Here is a 25,614-nt window from a genome sequence, read left to right as displayed (position 1 = left end):
CATTTACTCGCAGTGACTCGAGTCGAGTCGAGTCATTTACCCACAGGGACTCAAGTCGAGTCGAGTCACCAAAAATTGTGACTCTAGTCGGACTCGAGTCGAGTCATTAACTCGAGTCATTACAACTCTGTGATATGGTCTGGGGGTTTGTTCATCTTCAGCATAAGATGGAAGCCGCATCTTTGTCTCTGATATATGTCACCCCCTCACCTACTTCTAGAATAAGAAGGCACCTCTCGTTAGCCTTCTAGCATAGTGATTTTTTTTGGGGGGGGGGGGGCATTACGCTATGGCTTATATATGCACTTTGATAGACGAAATACCTTTGTCTGGAATTCCAAATTCTGAAACACAAAACCACCCAAAAAGTTGCCCTGGTTGATCCATAACTCTTAAATGTTTTGGAACAATTGACATTTGGATCATGGGACATTTTTTTGGGTGGAGAATCTGAGGTTTCACTCGCCACCGTAAGTTTTTTGACATTGCGAACGTTGAGCACACTCGATGCAAACTGAGCTGCACGGAGTAATTTAGTCTGGTTTCCCATTCCTGTAGCGTACAGGGTATCACACCTACATTTTGATTTTTTTCACACATTTGCATTTCCAAAAGCAATCGCGTAAGGACCCCCGAAAAATCACAATGCTAGAAGGCTAACGAGAGGTGTCTTCTAATTCTAGAAGTACCCCTCACTCAACCCACACCTCCAATCAGGTGTGCAATGTAGAGCGTGCAGGTTGACCTCCAACATTTGCAAGATTTTACTTGTCAGCATTACATTTATACAACATATCAAAACTATTGTTAGTTGCCAACTATAATAAAATGAAAAGTTTTGACCTCTAGTCTGTTAATTGATCACGCAGATAACTATTTGGTAATCCTAATACAGGAGTCCTTGTCTAAACTAGTTAGTGTTCAGCATCAAGATGTTCACATAAAAAGTGAACGTGAATTGGCGAGACTTGCACGCTCTTTACCGGGGACCTCATCACAACACACAATTGTCTGGTGCGGTATGGTCCAAAATAGAATGATTTGGACATGGTCATATAATCATGTACTGATTGCATCTTGTCATCCATTCATGGGCGTCATGGCAACTGTGGTTGACACACTGCATGTAGTATCACCGACTGTCACCTAATGCTAGCTTTTGTTTTGTTTTCTTTTATTTATATTACATTCAAAGGCAATTATTAGTGTTTTATTTTTCAAAAATTGACGGGGCATCCTGAGGTCATGGCCCATATGCTTAGAGAGCACTGTCACCAGTGCTGTAGCTTAGTTATCTTTGAGTGTAGTGCTCTCTTGAGACCTTGGCAAACTGTTTCTGCAAACATTGCTTATGGTCTGGTTTTACAAATGTTAATCTGTCCCAAATTGATGGTAAACTTGGCACATAAGCAATTGTGGAGATAACCAATTGAAACTGTGTATATCATAAGGTGTAACCCATTAATGCTTGTTCCATTGTTTTACTGTTTTAATCCCGGTTAGAGCTTAAGGCAGGTTAGTTGTTTATCAGATTGTGAAAGAATAAGACCTTTTACCAGGTACTTCCTGGTAATGTGCTAGTTAGATTTATCTGTTAACATTTATCTTGATCATATTGCTCAGATTCTTTTTTACAGTGGAAAATTCAAAGATCTTTTTCCTCCAAATTAACAAAGATCTGTGCTCTTATTGAGTAGTGACTCATTAATGGTAATATCATCAATAAAAAACTTTCACTCTCAATTTTGAGTCATCTGTAACACACTTTTTCATCATTTCATCAAGAAACTGTTACAATGGGCTGTCATTTTCTAAGAAATGTATTGTAAATGTCAAAAAACACCATTATGTGTCACTAATCACGTATTTTTGGTTGGCATGTTGTAGTATGTTAGGTTTGTTTCAGAAGTGTTTTGCATGAGGCAGGCCCCTTGCTCGTTTGAGGAGGCAGTTAGGTTTGGTTGTCTTTATTTGACATGTACTCTTTGTAGGAACTGTAGATAGTACCAGGTGGCCTACTGACGAGAGCTGGTGAAGGGCACCTGGTGCGTCAAAAAGTAGGGACCATGGCTTGGGAAAAAAGTGCCTGTCAAATCACTAGTGTGTGGTGTTATTTCATTAAGCAATATACATCTCACATCAACATTTTGAGATCTTAAAATGTTGGTCAGGTGAAATAGCCACACAAAATGGTGATAAAATCTGGAAGATGAATCATGTTATGTTTTTGGCATTCTTACTACTGAGAAAAAGTTGTGCAGTTCATAGGAAGAACTGTTTCATCTAACATTGAGCTCTTTCCTTTGTCAGTTATCTTTACAATGATAAAAATATGTTTGTCTTTTGTTTGGTGACAGGGCCAGGAAAGTCATGAATACAGTCAGACGATTGAGCTGAAGAAGTATAAAGTCGAAAACAACCTACCAAAAGGGAAGAGTGGCAAGGTATAAATCATAAGAAATGTAATGTTGACCTTCTGAACGTAACTGTCCATGTAGCAACACATGTAGTTTCAATGCACGTGGGCATAAATCAGTGGCGGCGCCAGATTCTGAAATTTCGGGGGGGGGGGGGGCAAGGAAAAAGCCTATGTATGTGTGCCAGTGTTGTAGTCGAGACCAGGCAGTCCGAGACCAAGACCAAGACCAGGCTGACAAAAGCAGACCAAGACCAAGACCGAGACCGACAGTCCGAGACCAAGACCAAGACCAGATTTATAAATAAACACATGTGAATCATCTTTGTACAAGTTATGTTATTAGGGGCCTATGCACAAAGAAAACAGACAAAAATAAAATAAAGAGTTGAATAAATCAATAAATCAATATGAAATTTAATGAAGGGTCACATTACTGAACCAACTGCAACTTTAATAAAAATAGTACTTCCACTTCCACTGTTTAACCGAGTTAAATTAAATTGGGCTAAAATGCACATAAAAACAAATCCATATTGAAAATCAATCATGAAACACATATTTTTGTGTTGTTTGGACAGTTTTGGACACTAATTTAGCCTTATTAGACTTTTAAAGAAATTGAAACAAACATGTCATAGACATTAGACAATAACAATAACAACCATGCGAGGAAGAAAACCTAGCTAGGCCTACATCGGGTGATGACGCCGCACATGCTTGATGAAGGCAGACGTTGTCCCTGCCTCATCGCTGATGCTGGTTCTTTTCGGGCAAAAAACACAAACTGTGTTGGCATCAAGGTACTCTTTGTGGTCCTTGTACGCATACAGTATGATTGCCGAATTGGCAGACATGACTCAAATTAACTCCAACTGTGCGTAAAAAAGAGCAAGCTTTCTCGCAACCGAATCAGGCACGCATGCTTCCCACATAGCATACATAATTTGTACAACGTATACACTGCACGCGTCTAGTTACCGGACCACGCAATATGTGACGACAGAGTACGGGTACCGGTTGCCCTGCAAACCATGCATTCATTACACGTCTTTTGACTGACGGTAACCAGTGGCAATAATAATTATATGGCTACGGCTACTCACCATTATGCGTATAATAGATAATGCACAAACGAACGAGGTATCTGCCAAAGCTAGCCGTAGCCAAGTCAAACGTAGTAGTCGGATTATGTACGTCAGTGCAGCCAGTATGACGGTCGCCAGAACAATGGAACATTAACGGCGGTATTATTCTGGCGGGATTTGGATTTCTTTAGGCAACAACTGCAAGTGCATTTTTATATTGGTCTCGTGCTGGTCTCGGCCCAAAATTCCGAGAACAGTAGGTACGAGACCAAGACCAAGACCAGCGTTTTTTCCAAGACCATGCGTGGTCGAGACCGAGAACACGTTCAAACTGGTCTCGAGACTGGTCTTGAGACCAAGACCAGTCTCGACAGCTACAACACTGACGTGCGCGCGTACCATTATCAATGGTTCGGAAATTAGCCACTAGAGCAACTTAGAGGTGTAGTCGTGTTTATGAACGAGAAATGTATCAAACTGCAGAATGGTGTATAACAAAATGTATAACAAATGTATAAAGACATTGGCTGCACACTATCTACGGCTGTATAAATGCATGTGTGGCATGTTTTGTCTTAAGTTACATGTACCTTACCTTACCTATCCTCTTCGGGCCCAGTGGCCCATAAGGCTGCAATGATCTCTCTCCAGTGCACCCTGTCTTTGGCGATTGGCTTAGCTTTGCTCCAGGATGTCCACCCCAGTGACTTTCTCTCCTTCTCCACAGTTCGCCTCCATGTTGTCTTAGGGCGCCCTACTTTTCTTCTGCCTTCTGGTACCCATGAGAGGGCAGTCATGCAGTGGCAGTTTGCATCCATCCTTAGTACATGGCCAATCCATTTCCACCTCCTTTCTTTGACGTCATCACTGATCCGTTTCATGCTGGTTTTCTTAAGTATGTAAACATTGAATATGACATATGGCCATCTTACTTTTAGTATTCTCCTTAGACATTTGAATTGGAATGTATCCAGCCTCTTATTATCACTTTCATTGATTGTCCATGTCTCGCATCCATAGAGCAGGACTGATATTACAAGTGATTTGAAGAGCCTTATTTTGGTTCTTAATGTGATTTTGTTGGAGCTCCATATTTTCTTGAGCTTAGTGAAAGATCCCATTGCCTTGCGAATTCTGTTGCCCCTATCATCTCCCCCTCCACCTTGTTTGCTGACATTGGCGCCTAGGTATGTATACTTCTCCACTTCATTAAGTTGCTGACCTTCTACGACTATCCTGTTGTTGGATTTGCTGTTTATTTTCAGCACTTCAGTTTTCTTGGTATTAATCTTAAGCCCAGTTTTTGCTGCAAACTCAGTTAGCTTAGCTACTTTAGACTGCATGTGTTGAAGATTTGACGAGAAAAGTGCAATGTCATCTGCAAATTCCAGATCCTCTAATTTCGATGTGAATTTCCATCTGATCCCTGTGTTGTTTCCTTCTGTAACATAGTTAATATCCCGTCTTAAGTACCAATGTTTTAATGAGGATTAATGGCGCAGCTTACTGCGCCCTCTAGTGTCGAAGTGTTGTCGTCTGACTACAGTTTATAAAAACCTATGTCAGACACAACACAAGACACAAAATAATATTGTTAAAACTGAATGTTATTTTAATACTGTGCCAAAATAGTGAGATTCATGTTAAACTCAAAAAGTGAATATCATTTCAGAATATCTGCAGAAAAACCCTGGGGGGTCTTGCTATGGACATAATGGTCTTAGAAAACAGATTGAGTTTTCCAACGACCAACTTTCATCACCGTGTCAGAATTCTGAGTACACATAGCATTGGTAGCACCCGTAGGTCGGAAGGACTTAGCAGAATAAATGTGTCTTGGGAGACCGGCCAATAATATGGCTGAGCAACCGTGCAACCGGCCAATAATAATATCTGAGCAACCGTGGTGGCTGGTATGGCTCTGAAAGGTGTAACGAGAGTGAGAAAACACTGGGCTACTTTGTTGAGGGCGGATTAAATCAGTTCTACCAGTATCAATGTAGGTTTTAAGGGCAGCCACAGGGTCAATGGCTCCATCATCAACATTTGGAACAGTAATTTCAAAGCCTGATCTAGATGAATCATTCTTGATTCCATGCAAAGTTGGAGTAACCGAACCATCAACATTAAAGTGAACATGTCGAGCGTATACTCCACACTGCAATATGATGGGGTTTTATTGAGACTTACCTCAGGGTGGCACAAGTAATGCTGGCGAGCGGAGCACAGGAGCAAGAGAAAACAGCAAGTGCATACATCCTCCAAATTGCTCGAGTTAGAATATTTTGGTACTTTAATAAGCTGTGCATATCAGTGGAAGGATAGCCGACTGTGGGGCAGATAGAACTTTTGAATTAATCAAAGTATACTGCGAATTTAAGATCGAAGTCTTGGCGCTATTGGTGGTATTGTGCATTATGTGGCGCAAAGTCGTCGTTCAAGCTGGTCTCAGCGTTGTACTTAACAAATGGGATAAAAATGCGCTCGGCCCAGTCATGTACATGTATACACATGAAACATCGCCCATTGTCGGTTTGACAGGAAAATATACAAAGTACATAAGTGAGCATGGTCGTGTCACAAAGCACAAAATAAAATGTAGTACCGTGACATTGACTACAATTATCGTCATTTGAGACCGTTTTAATTACATCAAAAAATTACATCAATTTAATTACTCCAAAAAAAAAAAAAAAAGGAGCTCAGGCTACCTGAGGTTAGGGGTGGGTGAGATAAGGGTGAGATATGGGGTGTCGAGGAGAGAGAAATAGAGAGAAAAGGGTTAGGATTTTGGGGTCAAGGTTCGGAGCTAAGAATCTTTTTACCCATACCTAAACTAAATAGTAGACTCTGGAACCTGAACAAAGCAGCGGTGCAAATAGTTTACTATTTTTCAACCATCAACATCAACAATCAACAATTATCATCAACATCAACAATCAACGATTAACATCAACAATTAACATCAACAATCAACATCAACAATCAACCTAGACGTCAACAGTCAACATCAATAATCAAAATCAACATCAACAATCAGCAATCAATCATCATCAAAAATCAACATCAATAACGAACATCAACAATCAACGTCAACAATCAATATAAATCAACATCAACAATCAACATTAACAATCAAAAATCAACAATCCCAAAATTTGGAAGATAATTGATGATCTTCCAAACTTATGTAAAATTAGTGTTTAGTAAAGAAAGATTATTTCTGATACTCGTCTGAGTCTTTGTATTTATTCTCTGCATAATTACTACACGCGCTATTTTTCAACCCTTAACCCTCAACATCAACAATCAACAATCATCATCATCATCAACCATCAACCATCAACCATCAACCATCATCATGTACAATCAACATCAATAACAATAACCAACATTAACAATCAACATCAACAATCAACAGTGAACAATGCGAAAATTTGGAAGATAATTGATGATCTTCTAAACTTATTATTGTTTATTAAAAGAAAGGTTATTTCTGATACTCCCCTGACTCTTTTATTCATCCTCTGCATAATTACTACACGCGCTATTTTTCAACCCTCAACATCAACATCAACATCAACATCAACAATCATCATCAACATCAACATCAACAATCAACAATAAACGTCATAATCAACAATCAACAATTAACAATCATCATCAACATCAACAATCAACAATCAACATCAACAATTAACATCAACAATCAACATCAACATCAACAATCAGCCACGACATCAACAGTCAACATCAACAATCAAAATCAACAATCAGCAATCAATCATCATCAAAAATCAACATCAATAACGAACATCAACAATCAATGTCAACAATCAATATAAATCAACATCAACAATCAACATCAACAATCAACATCAACAATCAACAATCCCAAAATTTGGAAGATAATTGATCTTCCAAACTTATTAAAGAAAGATTATTTCTGATACTCGTCTAACTCTTTGTATTTATTCTCTGCATAATTTCTTCACGCGCTATTTTTCAACCCTTAACCCTCAACATCAACATCAACATCAACATCAACAACAATAAACGTCATAATCAACAATTAACAATCATCATCAACATCAACAATCAACATCAACATTCAATATCAACAATCATCATCAATCAACATCAACAATCAACATCAACAATCAACATCGCCAATCAATATCAACAATGCGAAAAAGCCATATGTTCTGTTAATCAAACAGACATGAACCTCTAGGCATCTGGTGACTTCTGACCTTTCAACATGCAATTAAAGGACTTTGCTCACTATGCCGCCCTGCAATTGTTTTTCTCGGTGGTAAACACTGAGTAGGACTTAACATTTCATGGGAAATCTTGATCTCTGAATGGTCTCAAAAGACTTCAACAAGACCCTTACTCAAAAAATACCTCAAAAAAAATACATGTACTTGAAAGTTAACCTCAAAATGTTATCAGTATCTTTTAATAAAATAATATTGTGTTTGAAAGTTTGAGCAATTACAAATGAGGACTTGGATGTCTTGACTACAACACTGATACCCATGAAATACACGATGATTAGTGCCAGTTCTGCATTCAGGGATACAGAAACCAATAATCAAGGGGGCTTAGAATACAGTTGCATACCCAGGATTTCCTGTAAATAGTAGCTGACTGGCCAGCTGATTCAACTTCAAAAGGGAGAAGGGGATGGTGGTTTGGATTCAGGTTTTGGTATGGATTAACATCTTTATTGATATGAGCTCTTCCCCCCCCCCCCTATTTTTGTTTTCTGCTTTCGCTTTAGGGGATGCTGTTTTTACCCCTTTTCTTTCTTTATAATCCTTGGAGGGAAGAGGGATGTGTAGACACCCCATCAATGTAAAAGACAGGCATAAACAGATATTCAGCATCTTTTGGTGGGGGGGGGGGGGGGAATGACCCTTGTTGGCCCCCATTTCCTCCACCCACCGGATCTGCCAATGCAGTCCCATTCAAATTGTAACTGAACTGACACTGGCACTTTGAGAATTGTCAAATGTATGTAGATTTAACAGTGAATATACAAATTGCTGCATAAATAAAAAAAAATATGATGGCTTTCAATGATTTTTCCGTTTGGCAGTGGAATTGGTGTTTTTGTCTGACACCATACAAGAACAACAATAATGAGCAAAGGGAGCCAAATTTCGAGCTCTACTGCAAGACTCAAGACCAGATGGATAAATGGGTGGACAGCATTACATTAGCAAAGTAAGTATTGCACATTCTAATCTGCTTGTTTTATCCATAAAGTATAACTGCATGTGCATTATTCCCCTGCAAGAGCGCTATCCATTCAGAAAGAGGATTTTCCCAAAGTACCTTGCGGTTTGCCGGCCATGACACTTTCATCCTACTATCATTTCTACTATCATCCTAGCCAGCAGAGTGACACTTCGCTCTCTAGGCAAGTCCCTCACTCCCTATTCTACTATCATCCTTGCTAGCAGAGTGACACTTCACCTTCTAGGCAAATCCGTCACTCCCTATGGGGTGCTGTGGTCCAATGGTTATGGTGTTGAGTCTTGAGCGCCTTGAGTACCTAATTGTTGGTAGATACGTGTGCTATGTAAGACTCCGGTATGATATTATTATTATACTGTCATCCTAGTCAGCAGAGTGACACTTTGCCCTCTAGGCAAGTCCCTCACTCCCTATTCTACTTTCATCCTAGCCAGCAAAGTGACACTTCGCTCTCTACGCAAGTCCCTCACTCCCTATTCTACTATCATCCTTGCTAGCAGAGTGACACTTCACCCTCTAAGCAAATGCCTCACTCCCTAATATACTATTGTGCTCGCCAGCAGGTTGAAGCTTTGCCTCCTAGGCATGTCCCTCACTCCCTAGCCAGCTATAAATGTGATTCCTGTTAAGATGCATGCCTGCAAAGTCCACAGTGTAGCTCCCTTATCGGCCTGTTGCAGTGGTATGCCACTTTCAGACATCCTGCAAGCCACATGCTGAAGTCAACTAGCATGTTCACAGCTTGCTACCTCTGGGAGAGGGCCCCCCCCCCCCCCCCCCCCCCCCCCCCCGTCTTGTGAACGCGACTATTTATCGCAACTAGTCGCAACTACTGAAATTCACTAGTCGCCTAGGCCTAGCCATATGGTGGGTGGGCTGCAAGGTTCTGTGGGAAAAGAAATCACAGTGAACGGCTTACCACCTCAGGGAATAATGTCTAATGTAGTAATGCTCTATGGGTAAGACGAGAGCATTGCAATCAACCATTTTGTACCATAGCTCGACTAGCACTCATTGTTAAATATTGACTTGATTGACAGCTAAGTCAACTTTTGATTATGTCATTATTTGACTCTGACTCTCACAGATACAGGCACAAGTATACTCCCATGCATTCAGGGTGCATTTTGCAGGATTAGAACCCAGCCTAGCCATCTGGAAGCCTGTCTTTATTGATTGGTAGCAGATCTATGTTTGTCTTGCCTGAACAAAGTTCAGGACAGAGACCATGTGATCACTATGTCTGTACGTATGTCTGTATTTCCGTATGTCCGTGCTTACCATTGACCACTGGTGGGGTACTTGAACAAAAGGAACTGTAACCCACTAGTAAAATCTTGAAAGGGTACGCCACAACGAAATCTTTAGAAATAGGGATAAAAGGACAACAATGCTCCTACCCCGAACTGTCCATCCGCTAGAACCACAATTCCGTCTGGCTGGGATGTCCGTATGTACATGTATATATATGTGGTATGTTGGTTAAAGCTTAAAAAAATTGCTCTCATTTGAAAAGTTAAAGTCCAATTGGAACCAAACTTGATTCCTAGATGCAACACGGGAACCTTCATATGGTCATGATGTCAAAGTGCAATTGGAGCTAAACTTGGGTAATAGGTGCAGCATAGCAACCTTCATATGATCATGATGTGAAAGGGCTTATGCTCAGGTCAAAGGTCATGTCCGGTCATTATTAGCAGTTCGTACAATTCCACCCTCATTACTACCCACAATTATTTCTACACTGATCAGGGCCCTCTCATCCGCATCACTACCCCTTGCCATTGCCACACTTCAATGCACACCTCACTCTATCAAGAAATTCAAAAGAAAAGAGGCTAGACGTGTCGTGTAATATTTTAGAGAAATAATGTTGCATCCTGATGCCAATTTTTTTCATCATATATTATCTCAATGAAGGTCAGTCATTGCAAAAATGTTGAAAAGACATGAATCTGGGACTGAGAAACATTTTCATTTTGTTAGAAAATACTTTGAAAATGCACTCAACTCTCTATATACTTTGTACAGAACCAAAAGAGTGGTGTCTGGATACTTCATTTTTCGGATTTTAGGCCCAAAGACTCTCCCTGAGAATGGATAACATGCACCCTTGCCTTGCTGTGTTATCACTGTTTCCCACATAATTACAGTGTCTTTGTTGTTTTTTTATGTTAGGGATAACATCGTACCTATGCCAAACAGCGAGCACAAGTATGAGTACGTCAGTTTTAAGGATCCCACTTACTGCCAAGAATGCCAAAAGCTCCTGAGGTAAATTTGTGTTACTTTTTGTTTCGAAAGTTGTTTTAGGAGTGCGTTTGATTGAATCCTCTTTGGTTGACTGGAGAAAAGGTAGAATGTTTAGCCTTACGAGCCTAGCTAATTGAATGCTCACATGCCTTTATTTGATCCTAATGTGACTAAATGTCAGAAGCCAATCGGCTATGGGAGTACAGATATGGTTTCTGACAATGAAATGCTTAGTGATAGACATAGACAAATAGTCCATTTCCATGGTTTCAAGATCGTCTGCTTTTCCAGCAATTGCAGTTGTGATCGAGTGAGAATTGATGTTACTTATAGCCCTTTTGGTCAAAATTAAATGCAAGTTATGGGGGAAAAAGTTATGGGTAATGATATAGACCAAAAACAAAGTTGGGGGTTGGTTCTGTAATTTTTTGATATGTTGGGATTTTTCCACTGTCCACCATACCGGTATATTGAAATTAATTACACATGCATGGTATTTAATTCCTCCACTCCGCTGATCCAGTTTAGTAAGCAGTTTGCAGCAGCTTCTTTTTTTTGTTCATTGAAATCTTTTTGTAAACTATTCAAATTTCTGTGGATGGCTTTTAGAGGTCAGTTCTTCCAAGGCTACAAGTGTCAGGTGTGCAATATCAACGTGCACAAAGAGTGTCTGAACAAGGAGACTGTCCAGCATTGTCAACAGCGTCAGGGTAAGAAACCTCTGCAATGATTAGGAGTCACTGTAATACATATCAGGGATGAATTGCAGAAAACGTTACCTGCAACAGGCCCATTTTAACCAGTTTTTGTTGCACCATTCTTATCAACATTCCAGAATCTTGTCATCCAGTATGTTTTCAGTTTGTGAACAATGCTGATAATTTCATCACAACATTCCTTAAACCTTCATTTGCACAGCATTTATGTATTGTGTTCCCATCTGCCATCTTTCCTCTCCCCTTTATGTCTCCATGTCTCCATGTCTTCATGTCTCCATTCCACTTGGGCTTCAACGCATGACTCTTGGAACTTGAACACCACTTGTAATATTTCAAAATTGTGTAGCTGTGTGTGGCCCAGCACTTGTATGGTTATTACCAAACTTGTTCACAGTTGGGCATGTGACCATTTGCATAGGTTCCCAAGTGGTGAAGGCCATCAAGAAATACCAAGGTATTCCCCGCCCGCCCCCAGGAGCCAACCCCCTTGTCTTTGAGTGGAACGAACTGATCGAGATCCTCAACAAAGAGGACCCCAAATGGTGGAAGGGACGATCCACCCAGACTTATGAGCAAGGATTCTTCCCGGCTGAACATGTGGTATGTAGCAACTTTCTTAATTCTTTGTTGTTGAAAATGATGTGTCCACACATTTTTGGGATGGCATTATTGTTATAATTGAGTCCCATAATTATACAGACGTATTTAAGCAGGTGCGATAGGACATAAAGATAAAAAAAAATAGACCAAGTGGCCCAAGTATGTGGGCTTAGATTAAGGCAAAAATCTAAGTTTTTGCACAAAGAGGTGTGCTGAAAATGTCCAAGAATTTGTAACATTTCATGTTGATCTTAAGCCCGGCACACTTTCCCAAATATACCAGTTGCCCGGATCACCCCATAACTGGTACGTTTTTTTTTCACCGTTGCGGTTGGACCGCAACGTTACCTGCACGCATGCCCGATACCGTCCTATAATCAGTCACATGATTATCAGTCACATGATGACCAGTCACATGACGACAACCATGTGACTTCCTTTGTGAATCTGATTGGTTAACATGAATATTGTGTCCGGTGAAATCGTATCCGGTGAAATTGGATTTGAAAAAAAAATCAAACATGTTTGATTTCATCCGGTTGCCCGGTACACGGTCAGATCAGTGCAAATTTTCAGAGCACACCTTTGTACAATGGCCCGATGATCTGGTGAACTGGTGAAATCGGGAAGGTGGTCACTGGGCTTTAGGCTGCAGTGCGTCCAAACATTATTATTCTTTACTAAACTCTTTTCAAGTACTGAGTCAGCACAGTCTTGGTGCTAAGGTGTGATTATGTCCACACAATCCTATATTTCAATATAGGTGGGGACACAAAGAAGGACACTTACAACACTGTTGCACCCCCCAAAATAAGTATCAATTTGAATGGCTAATTTCAAGCTCTACTGAACTAATGAGCTTTCCATTAAGGCATCATTTTGGAGTTACACTGACAAATATATCTTCTTTTTATTGCCATTTTTCTAGCTGTACAGAAGTTATTCACTTTTAAAGTACCTATGTAACTATCAATGTTGTAGGAACCAGTCTACTCGCAGAGTGGATCTGTTGTTCGCAAAGAGCATAGACTGTGCAACTTTACTACTTGAAGCCTTGAGTGCTAGAAAGATGCTGAAAATGCAGCTTTGCATTACTATTGTCTCTGTAGAGAAATAGTACATGGTGACCACTGTCTGCTTCAATGTGTAGGACATGAGAGACTAGAATTTGAACATGTAATGTTTTGATGTGGGCATCAGAATCTGGCGTTCAATTGTTGGGGCATGTCTCTCTTTGTCAAAGCTGGGGGGATGATTCTTGCACATGGGGTCCATAAATAAGTAGATTCTAGTATGAACACCACCAAGTGTCAGATAAGCTTAGCCTCCATGAGAACATCTTGCTACTGGACTTAATGTAAGAAACACATTTCAAAGGAATTATAAGTCCATACCTGGTTTTTGTTCACATTTCTAAAAGATATTTTGTTCTTTTGTGAGACACTTCTGATCTAGCTGGTTCTAATTTTACTCAAATTGTGTGTAAAATTTATTGTTCATACAAAATTCCAGCAAATTTTCAACAGCATTTTCACTGCAGTTTAAGTAGCCTTGATTGCAAGGCTGTGTGAGTGCCGTATCAGCATATGATCATCGCTGGCTGTGCATAGCTAGCCTCCCCGTACCGTACCTGGCACCGCTTGGCAAAACCCGATTGGTCACACGCACAAAGCTCTCAGTGTATACTGTATGTACACACTGTCACATTGTACGTGCACACACACTGCCCCCATGTGAGTCCCAATTACTCTCGGTTGTCCACCCATCTTCGTAAACACCGGCAATCGTGGACCCCTATTGTCCCAAATCGTCATTGCTTTGTTTGTACTTTTTAACAACAGCTCTCATTGGTTTTGTACATGAATTTTAATCGTGGACATTCGGTCAATCGTGAATGTATTGTTTGTGCCCAAACCCTTTTGTCCTAGGTCCACGATTGCCGGTGTTTACATAGTCACGCACACACACAGCTCGATTCACAGCCTAGATTATTCTGACACTGAGAGGATATGTAAATTATCCAGTATGAATAATGTATGTTCCTCATCGGCCATTCACGCCACAGATCAATGATTGTTGGTTTAGTAACGCAACGCTGGCATGCGTGAAGCGACCCACAGCATGTTCTTAAACAGCGTGGCGCGTCCAGTAAAGGGCCAATCAGATCTGTTCGATCGTAAGCAGCTCATTCTCATTAACCTAACTTCAAAACCCAGAAGTAACAGTTGAATCAAGGTTCTGGTCCTTTTGGACCAAGGGCTGTGGCTCCTGATGGGCAGGACTGCATGTGTGCATGCACTGTTAGCTTCGTAGAGCGACAGATTGGAGTTGGCCGTGTGTGTGGACGTGGAGCCCGGGGCCAGCGATGCCTGCATGCTGATGCAGCACACACAGCCTTGCATCCAGTTTGAGTGGCGTGAATAGTGTGTATGACATACTGTTTATGACAAAACCAAATAGTTTGCGTTTTCATTTTTAAGAGTTGCATTGATTCACATGTAGTTGCCACTTCACTGGTCCTACTGTAAAAAACACTTACCACCTTGACATCAGCAGCCATTGCATTGAATATGTACATTGTAGTTCCCTAGTCCCTGACAACAGTATTTTAGTATACATATAAAACATGGTTTGAGGGTTGGTGGTCGATTTTTGGTCCCCTGAGGTAGTAGAAGTTCACAAACTTGTGGGAGCAAGTTTGTTAACTTCCAATACCGAGGGAGCTAATATTGACTATCAACCCGAAATACAAACAATGTTTTATTTGTTTTACATAGCGCATACATATTCAACAAACTTTGTCGAGTTACCCATCATTTTTCAGCAAAACATTGTTATGCATGTGCCACCATCTTTTCGTGTAGCTTAAACTAGGGCGATGCTCCAGCATGCATGCGCACCCCTGTGTGCTAGTTCCACAATTCGGGCGATTCACAATGCAATGTGCCACCAAGAGTTTGCCACGGAGAGTTCATTTTTCGCAGTACATTGTGGGAGATAGTCGACAAATTCGCAGCGCGGGACATTTGGAATTGTAAGTTTTTCCGGTCGGTAGTTTCGTAAGCGTATGATTCTTTTCTTTTTATATTTTTTTTTTTTGTAAGTCAGTAGAACCCCATGCCCCAATCTTTAACATATTAGCACAAGATGTCTACTGACACTCATTCAAATGGGCCATGTTTTGTCGACCGTAAACTTGAACTAGACTTATGTTTGTGGACAAACACAGGGCTGTGTCGGCGATTTTTTGGTGACGTGACATGTAAAGTTTCAAGCATAAGTTCCATCCAGGAAGAATGTGTAGTTCTGTTTATAATAAATGTTGGCATGTAATATGTGATTACATTCTCATAGGGCTTTGAATTATGACGTCACATGTCACATGATGACGTCATGATGACGTCACATCAATTTCATCCATAACACATCCCAGTCTAGGTAAGTTTGAACCCAATCAGACCTGTAGTTCTGAAGATATTGGCCTTCAAAATATGTTTATTTTTATATGACGTCTACAAGACATCCCGGTCTAGGTACATACCAACTTTCAACCCAATCGGACCTGTAGTTCTAGAGATATAGCCCGATCTGTCAGATCTAGCCGAATTCTACTAGAAAATGGTAACAACAGGAAAATCGCATATAATGTGATGTCACGTGACTCATGATGACGTCACGATGATGTCAATGTTCGGCACACATCTTCAGATGCTGGTCTAAGAGTGTGCCGAGTATAAAGGCAATCAGATTGATTATCGTGCCCAAAGTGCCTTGGACAAGAAAAACGTGTACAAATGCTATGGGCAAAATGACTGAAAAAGAAAACTAGAGCTGTATGTCTGTTTGAAAACAGAACACAGGGCTTTTTCGCATTTTATAAATGTTTATGCTATGTTTGTCCTTTGCAGTCACTTTTTAGAGTGTTTAATACAGTTAAAGGTTGATTACAATGCTTAGAATATTTCCAAAAATAAGCTTTATCATATGACGTGACATGCCCTGCGATGACGTCATCTTGAAAACCCTTCTCAATGCATATTTTGTCACTGTGGTCTTGGTTTGATCAAGTTTAAACCAAGTTTACAGTCAATCCGATGAAAGGAAGTGTGCAATTGTGGAAGCGGAATAAAATTATAAATATTAAAAAAAACATTAAAAAATCAACCGATGACGTCATCGTGACGTCATTTCGGATTTTCCATACTAGTACCATTATCTACCTATCCACCAAGTTTCATGACGATCGGACCTTCCCTTATATCCGTTTAAAAAAAAAAAAAAAAAAATGCATTTTTGATGACATCATGATGACGTCACACATTTTAAAATTTTGTGTGCATATACCTATTACCTAACAAACATAATACAAAAAGAATTTTGAATTTAGCACGTTGCGTTCGTGAGATATGGCTTAAAGGTCCAAAAATTCAAAAATTCATATAAAATCACACGATGACGTCATCTGACGTCACCTCCATTTTTACCTGTAACACATCCCGGTCTACCCTCATACCAGGTTTCAACCTAAATCAGACTTACTGTTCTGTGGATATAGGACTTCAAAATATGCACGTTTGTGATGACGTCACGTGACCCCTGATGACGTAATCATGACGTCACTCTTCGGGACACAACTTTGCCATAAGGACAAAGCATATGCTTAATTTGAATGATGTATGACAAAGTTCAATGCCAAAAGTGGCGTGTACTAAAATCGTGCACAAAGTCTATGGGATTTTTGGCACAAAAAGAAGATGCCCCCCCCCCCCTAAAAAAAGAAAATCAGAACTAAAAGAAAGGCTTTTTCGCAAATTGCGAAAAAAGCCCCCCCCCCCAAAAAAAAATCGGATCAAAAAGAAAGGCTTTTCGCAAATTTGCGAAAAAGCCCAAAAAAAAGAAGAAAAAAAATCTTCACAAAAAACAAAGGCTGTTTTGGCTGGTTGCCGAAACAGCCAAAAATGGACTCTCCGTGGCAAACTCTTGGTGGCGCACTGCATTGTGAATCGCCCGAATTGCTTTGTAAAGCACGTGCATAGTGGACTAGTGCACAGCCAACTTGTGCATTATTGTATTACTCATGCATATTTACCTTGTGCATCTCTCCTCGTGTGCACACATGTAAACTAGTGGCTGACACATGAATGTGAATTGACCAGCGAGAATTTGACTCTCAATTATGATATGTATGAGGTATAGTAATATTGAAGTACATCATTAGAAAAAAAAAGCTAGTGCCTGCAGATGAATGTATATATATATATATATGTAGTGTTTACTATCCAGTAGTATTTTGCCTGGTTCCCAACATGACATCTGGTTTTTCCCAGGTGCCGCAGAGACAAAGCCAGGCTGCTGGTCACTTGGTAAGCTGCTGTTGTATCTAATAACCACAGTTGTATGCATGTGAACACATCTCACTGCCCTGAATTAACTGAATAACTAGTATGAAAAGCGGTCTCATCTATATATAAAAGAGAGAGTTTAACTCGGCCTCCCAGACGATGTTTGCGCCAGAATCGCTCCACGTCCGTGGAAAAATGCGGAGGGTGTCTTCCGCCGGGTCGGACACTTCGGGTCATCCTGATTTTCCCGTACGGACCGGCGATCCGTTTCGTAGATTTTTCGTGACTGTGTTTTGCGCAGGAATTTGCCGTCGTGTGCGCTTTCACGTTGACTGCCTGGCCGCCCCCTGTGCTGGCCTTTCTGCGTGTCTAGACTGTGCGAGGTCAACGTAGGGGTTTCGTTTACGTGTTCTACTCGGCCGTACTACCAAAGCGTTCACCAAATGGTAGTATGGGGTGACCTTGGCAAAATATTTTTTCTCCATGGTGCGTGGCCACCAAGTGTCCCTATTCTTTTCTGTGCTTTGCTTGCCGCCCCTGCGCCGAGTGCAACGAATACTCAGAAGGACTACACATGCCTTGCGCGGTCTGACCAATCGAAAGTCTACACTGTGTGGTACTTCCTGGCTATGCGTAAAACCGTCGATGGCAACGCGTACTGCAGCCTGCTCCACACCCTGCAAACGAGGTTGAGTCTACGGTGCTCGCTATTTGAAGCACAAGCATGTGACGTCGCGTGATAGAGTGCTGTTGCTTCCATAATGTGTTTACAGCTCCATGCTTCCACCACCAAGGCTGAGCGTTGTGAGTTCGCTGCCCGCCACGTATAATTCAGTGTCGCGTTATAATTTCGGGGGCCTGTTTGGGATCAACGAAGGATCGATGCATTGCTTCAACTTATCGCGATCTTAAACGCAGTCACAAAAAAATCGACAAAAAAGACTTTAGTGTCCGACCCGGTGGAAGACACCCTCCACATTTTTCCATGGACGTGAAGCCATTTTGGCGTCGCGGGAGACGGAGGCCGAGTAAAACTTGCTCTTATATAGATGGTTGAACCAACTTGAATAAAAGTTGAATCGACTTTTTCCTCGTCAGACGGTCTCGCAAATTGTAAGAAGTTCAAGTTAACGTTTGTTGAAGAGTCCAATACTGAAACTTAATTATGACCTTCCTCCATATTTTATGGTCACACTCAACATTTTCATTTCAAATGACACCTTCACGTTTTATTGCAATATTATTTATTGTCAAAACTGTACAATCAGGCTTCGCCTGTGTACTACGGTAACCTTTTCACTACGTTTTCCAAAATGCGACTGCCTCACAAAAAGCCAATTTAACAGACCAACGGCAACATTTACAGACAGTTGCCACGGTACATAATTATCATGTGCGTAAATCGACGGGGACAGGGGGAACCCGCCCCCCCCCCCCCCCACATTTTCAGGCGGGGGACATTGTTTGGCCCCCCCCCACACTTTTTCTTCCCCGAATAAAAATATTGTAGCCTACAATAATGATTCTCATTACTCAGAATACATGTAGCTGATTCAATTACTCCAAACTCCAAACTTTAAAAGACGATCTTTTGCTCAAATTGGTTTTAGTGGTCAGAAATTGTCTCAGATCACACCACATAAATTGCTTTTCTATAACTGCATGTCTCCCCAACTATATCCCCCATTTACATTTAACTCCCCACATTTTCATCCCCAACACTACGCCCTACCCGATCTATGATCGGGTAAACCAGCTTGTCTATGATACATGTACACTAAGCACAGCAGATCCAAACATTGGTTGTAAATGTTGTTCCAATTTATTTTTTTTTATTTTTAAAATTTAAATAGCGCAGTTGGGTAACAGAACACGGTTACCACGAGCATTTTTTCGTCAGTCCCGACCAAAATGTGCACATTTCTCGCAGAGAAAATTTAAACGGAGAGCTTGATAGTGTTTAATCAAAATTTTGGGAACAAATTTTCTGATTGTCTTAAAGCATAGTGTCATCGACCCTGATCACAGAATGGCCATTCTTAAGTTTTGCTAGATCAGACAAAGGTCCATTTGCGCCATGCCAAATGTGGCCAATTTTGCATTTAATCAAAATTTTGAGAACAAGAACGAAACCAGTATCATTTGATAGCTTGGAACTTGTAGATTATGGCAATATAACTCAAGAATGATTTTAGATCAGACTAATTAACTTAAGAACGGCCTGAAAAGCGCGGAGGATGGGCGTGGCCGTCACCCCCTTCTTTTCATTTTTGCTGATACCGTTCTAACGCAACAGTAGAGGAGAAAATAAAACCAGTTTCCATTGATGCCTTAACACTCATGGAATATAAAAACATAACTTAAGGGTGGTTTTAGGTTTGACTAATTACCTTAAGAGCGGCGGGAAATGCGCAGAGGGGCGGGGCCTCAACCCCCCACCACGTACATTTTGGCTCCTATCGTCGCAAGGCATTTGTTAAATCCTGCCAAGTTTTTTTCACAGCTGTTCTGATGTCTTGCAGTAATGGTAACACCAAGTTTATGAAAATAGGGCATAACTTGGTCATAAAATGTCCATTTTCCAACACAGGTAGTACATGGACATGAAAGCGTGCATGACAGTGCTGTCTAACAGATTGAATTGAAATTGTGCAAATGTACTACAAAATTTAAATTGGTAAAATGAAACCATTTTTATTGATGCTTTGGCACTGGTGGAATATGAAAATATAACTTAAGAGTTCCTTTTGGTCAAACTAATTAATTTAAGAGCAGCGTCAACAGCGTGGAGGGGGCGGGGCTACAACCCCCCTCTGAGAACATTTTGGCTCCTACAGTCGCAATGCATTTATTAAATTCTGCCAAGTTTCTCTGATAGTTGTCCTAATGTCTTGCGGTTATTTTGACACCAAATTTATGAATATAGGGCCTACCTTCGCCACACAATATTCAAATACCAAAACAGGTATAAGCTAATGTTAACTTTTCCATTCAACGTTCCATAACGTACATCGGAGGGCGCATGAGAGTGCCGACTGACTTTAAATGACCACAACAACAAAACATTTCAACAGGTTGAATTGAAACTTCACAGATGTATTATACTGATATTCCATTATCCATTAAAATAATTCCCGATGTGGGGAGAGCATTTCAGATTTTCGTTGTCCTGGGACAGTTCAATTAACTTTGTTAACCTTAGCATTTTTATTCTGATTTATGACCTTTGCACGGAATCAAAGTAGCCAAAGCGCTTTACCCAACCATGAAACATTATTTCAAGTTCACGATAACCAGCCACATTTTGTAACCCTTTTACCAAACTCACTGGTGCATTGTTGTAACTTTGTCTGACTAGCTTCTTTATGCTAGCTTCTTTATGCATGCAATTTATGCATGCTCTGTTGCGCCGGGCATGAAAACAGGGGACATGGGTATCAGATACTCTAAATAACTAAATCGTCTTTGGGTCTTAATTCGCGAGATCCTGTAGAACAATAGTCAAAACTAGAGGTTGTAGGAACAACCACACGATGTTGGGCCATGGATTACCGCAAACTTTGCCACACACAATCAAAATATGCATGTTTAAATCCATGTTTGACGTTTTCAACATGCCGCCAGAGGGCGCTCTAACATTTGATGACGTCACCTGTAAAATTGTTGTACAGTACTGCCTAGGCAGACACTCACATCATTGAAAGCAAGTTCGCATCTTCTGCCATTTCAAATAATAAGCCACTTTCGGTTTCAACCGGAAGGAAGGGTCACGTGATTTTGCACTTAATACCGAAAATTACGACCCTGCAATATTGTATCAATTGCCATAAAAAACAAAATCAAATCTGTAGCAGTTGATTTTATATTGATTTTTAAAGATTGAATCTAGAAATCTTTGATTGCTTGTAATATGATACTTGATGACGTCATTGTGACGTTATTACCAGAAAGTTCAAGAGCTATTTTAACTGTGCTATATATAGCCAAATCTTGATTATATTTATCACGGTTGATTTTTTAGCAATTTTTGAAGGTTTAAAGGTCTATTTATTGTAACTTCCGATCTGATGACGTAATCATTTTTTTTTCGCGCATAGGTCTTGTCTGCATTAAGGTCATCATGAACATTAATTTTGAAGCGAATACTGCAAACTTCGCCACAGACATACCTGCCGCTAGAGGGCGCTCCAAATCTTCATGGTGTCACCCATTACTTTTTTTGAAAGATCAATCCAGGCAAACACTTACATCTTTAAAAGCGAATTCATATCTTTTTCCACTTTCAAATTATTAGGCACTTCTGGTTTCGACCGGAAGGAAAGGTCACGTGATTTTACGCGCACAAGATAAAATGAAGATGTATTATTATGTTGATTCCCACAAAATTCAAGTTCCGGTCTGTCAAGGTTGATTTTATATGGAATTTCAAAGATTAAATCTATTAAACTTTCAAGTGATGTCACGTGACCCTTGATGACGTCATAATGACGTAATTACAAAAAAAGCACATCTTCAGTGGATTGTGCATTCATGTATTGACAAATGAAGTTCATATATGTTTCCAGTTTTCCAAACAGTTCTGGAAGTGAATTGTGTCTTGGAGAATAATAATAACATTGAACCCATACAAAAACAATAGGTGTTGGGCTTAAGCCCAACACCTAATAACATTGAACCCATACAATAAAAATAGGTTTTGGGCTAAAGCCATAGAGCTATATTAAATTACTAGAGCGCTAACTTCGTGTACAAAGTAATGCCTGCTGGGCGCATCCATGTTTGTGCACAAACCTATGGAGACCTAGAAATTTTGTACGGCTTTTGTACGGCTATTTGCATCTGAGTTTGTGTTCCATACCGGTGCGTTATCGAAGCCAATACGCCCAAAATCAAAATGCACGATCAGCAAATGAGCGTGTCATTTTGCTCTACGCAAACAACGCAACGCGTGCGCGTATTCGCTGCAGATGCTTTTTGTCGTCACGTTTATTTGAACCGTCAATGACGACCAGGAGGGCTTCAAAGCATCTCCGCGCGCAGCATGATGAGTTAGCGCTCTAGTTATTTAATATAGCTCTATGGCTAAAGCCCAACACCTAATTAATTTCTGATTCATTATTTAGACAGTGAAAAATGGGTATACAAAGACCGCTGATCTCTCACATGGGCGTCTCCCCCAAACTGGAAACCCCCCCCCCCAAAAAAAAAAAGGGAACAGGGAAAGGAAAAGAGGTGCGAAGTCATTACTGGTCATTTAATGGGTGTTTTTTTTGGGGGGGGGGGGACTGTGCTTTGCCCCCTCTAGAACAAAATCCTGGCAACGCCCATAACTTCACCAGCTATGAACTTTCCCCACTTTTAAAAGTTCATTATCATGTTAAGAATTCATATCGTAAGATTAGATATGGGTCGTGGACAAGTAGGGTTTAAATAATACATTCTTAAATATCATAAACAGGGTATACAAAGTTAATTGACCTTTTGAAAGTGACCAGAAGGCAAATATGAATATTTTCTCACATCCAATCATTATATGCATAGCATGAAGAACCAGCGCAAGGAGTTTTGTGCTTAAGTCTCAAAATGCAAAACTTTGTACGATATTTGACCTTAACAGCTCCGTAAGCCTATACCCACTGCCCCTTAAGATTCAATTTAATCTTTTGCTTCAAACCGGAAAACTTTACTATAAAATTTGTTTTTAATTCGCCAGCTCCTGCTACCTGTGCTTTCGCATTATTATTTTAAGCAGAAGTTGATATCTCTAATGAAACGACTCCTGAAATCTTTCGGCATCTGTAAAGTTTCAATTCCACCTGTTAAAATATTTTGTTGTCATAGTTATTCGGCACTCTCATGCGCCCTCCGATGTACGTCCTACACACATAATGGAAAAGTTAACATTTAAGCCTATTCCCGTTTTGTTGGTATTTTAAAAGTTTGTAGCAAAGGTATGCCCTTTTCATAAATTTGGTGTCAAAATAACCGCATGACATTAGGACAACTGTCAGAGAAACTTGGCAGAATTTGATAAATGCATTGTAATGATAGCGACCAAAATGTACTCGGAGGGGGGTTGCGGCCCCGCCCCTCTGCACTGTTCACGCTGCTCTTAAGTTAATTAGTTTGACCAAAAGGAGCTCTAAAGTCATATTTTCATGTTCCACAAGTGCCAAAGCATCAATAAAAATGGTTTCATTTTACCAATTTAAATTTTGTTTTCATTTGCACAGTTTCAATTCGATCTGTTAGACAGCACTGTCATGCATGCTTTCATGTGCATGTAGGCCTACCTGTGTTAGAAAAAGGACATTTCGTGACATTAGTTATACTCTATTTTCATAAACTCGGTGTCAAAATAACCGCAAGACATCAGAACAACTGTGAAAGAAACTTGGCAGGATTTAACAAATGCCTTGCGACGATAGGAGCCAAAATGTACGTGGTGGGGGGTTGAGGCCCCGCCCCTCTGCGCTTTTCCCGCCGCTCTTAAGGTAATTAGTCAAACCTAAAACCACCCTTAAGTTATGTTTTTATATTCCATGAGTGTTAAGGCATCAATGGAAACTGGTTTTATTTTCTCCTCTACCGTTGCGTTGCAACGGTATCAGCGAAAGTGAAAAAGAAGGGGGTGACGGCCACGCCCACCCTCCGCGTTTTTCGGGCCGTTCTTAAGTTGATTAGTCTGATCTAAAATCATTCTTAAGTTATATTTCCATAATCTACAAGTTCCAAGCTATCAAATGATACTGGTTTCGTTCTTGTTCTCAACATTTTGATAAAATGCAAAATTGGCCCCACTTGGCATGTTCCCAAAATTTTAATTAAACACTATCCGGCTCTCAGTCTATTACAAGCTGTATTAGCATGAGAACATGGATGTGAGCGTTTGGGTCAGAAACAGTTCCATTAAAAAGCATTGTTACCAACATCTTCATGGCGAGTACAATTTGAAAATGCCTTTTCATTTACTCAATCACAGTAAATCCAGAAGGAAGGTGCTAATAATTATCGTGCTAATGCTAATCTGCTCATTTATCCGCGCTGTGGTTTGAAGAATGCCTGATAGGCCCTATCTGTGTGTGTTGTGCAGCCAGTGGGGGGTTTGTAAAAGACTGACAATGAGTGTTGCGGTTATGGTGCTGTCAGAGGGACTTTCATTACAATGGGTCTAAGCCAATAGAGAGGTTTTTATTACAAACGAACAATGGGTAAACCTGGCTTTTGTTTGATCAGGAAAGCTACCCCAAGTTTGGTGCAATTAAACAATTAAACATAAACGATCCCGCTTCCTCTGGCTAGTTGTTTTTGTAACTGCAAGTTCTAGTTTTGGGAGTTCTTATGCACTGTTCCAGCAATGAATGACACCATCTATAGTGTGGTGACTGACCTGATGGAGTTTTTGGCCAAACAGCAGCACAAACAACTTTCACGGAAGAAGATCACAATGACTTCTGTACCACATCGCTGATAGTGTGCAAAACATGAACTGACCCCTGGAAAAAAGCAACCCCTTCCCCCAATGGTAAAAAGAGCAGAGAATAAACAGAACGGAGAAATAATTATGAAGAATGGAATGCTTTCAAAATCGAAACATCTCCATCCCTTAATCCAGATGACTATAACAAAAAATAGAAGTCAAACAGAGAAGGGCATAAATTAGTAAAGTCTAAAAAAAAAAACATAAGGGGCAGGATCTTTATCACTTCATGTCAAGCGTGTGATGATTTAAACTATTCCCACGTGCAAAAAGTGATGGATAATTTGTCTCTTTTCCTGCCTTTAATTTGTATTGTCGTCGTCATCTCCCAAAATTTGATGTCATCAAACTGCAAAGGTGCATTTTCAAATGTCTCTATCTACGGAACCGTATGTCCAATTTGGTTGTAACTTGGAAGGTTTACCAAGACTGGGATGTGTCACCATGATGA

General features: G+C 40.4%; 1 protein-coding gene across 6 annotated transcripts in view; it reads left to right on the top strand.

The window, feature by feature from the left end:
- LOC119720855 (proto-oncogene vav-like) overlaps positions 1-25,614 on the top strand; it is a 94,777-nt gene that overhangs the window by 37,920 nt on the left and 31,243 nt on the right. For 4 of the 6 annotated variants that reach the window (XM_038190718.1, XM_038190719.1, XM_038190717.1 and 1 more), the window contains 6 exons: positions 2,358-2,444; positions 8,609-8,736; positions 10,948-11,043; positions 11,632-11,732; positions 12,160-12,341; positions 17,669-17,704. In XM_038190718.1, coding sequence (XP_038046646.1) covers positions 2,358-2,444; positions 8,609-8,736; positions 10,948-11,043; positions 11,632-11,732; positions 12,160-12,341; positions 17,669-17,704 — 630 coding nt within the window. The remainder of the gene's footprint in view (positions 1-2,357; positions 2,445-8,608; positions 8,737-10,947; positions 11,044-11,631; positions 11,733-12,159; positions 12,342-17,668; positions 17,705-25,614) is intronic. The other 2 variants (XM_038190721.1, XM_038190720.1) reach the window with 1 other exon arrangement.

The sequence above is a fragment of the Patiria miniata genome, unplaced genomic scaffold, assembly GCF_015706575.1.
Source record: "Patiria miniata isolate m_02_andy unplaced genomic scaffold, ASM1570657v1 HiC_scaffold_9, whole genome shotgun sequence".
Classification (NCBI taxonomy): Eukaryota; Metazoa; Echinodermata; class Asteroidea; order Valvatida; family Asterinidae; genus Patiria; species Patiria miniata.
Note: the sequence above shows the minus strand (reverse complement) of the source record. Positions and strands in the feature narration are given on the sequence as shown.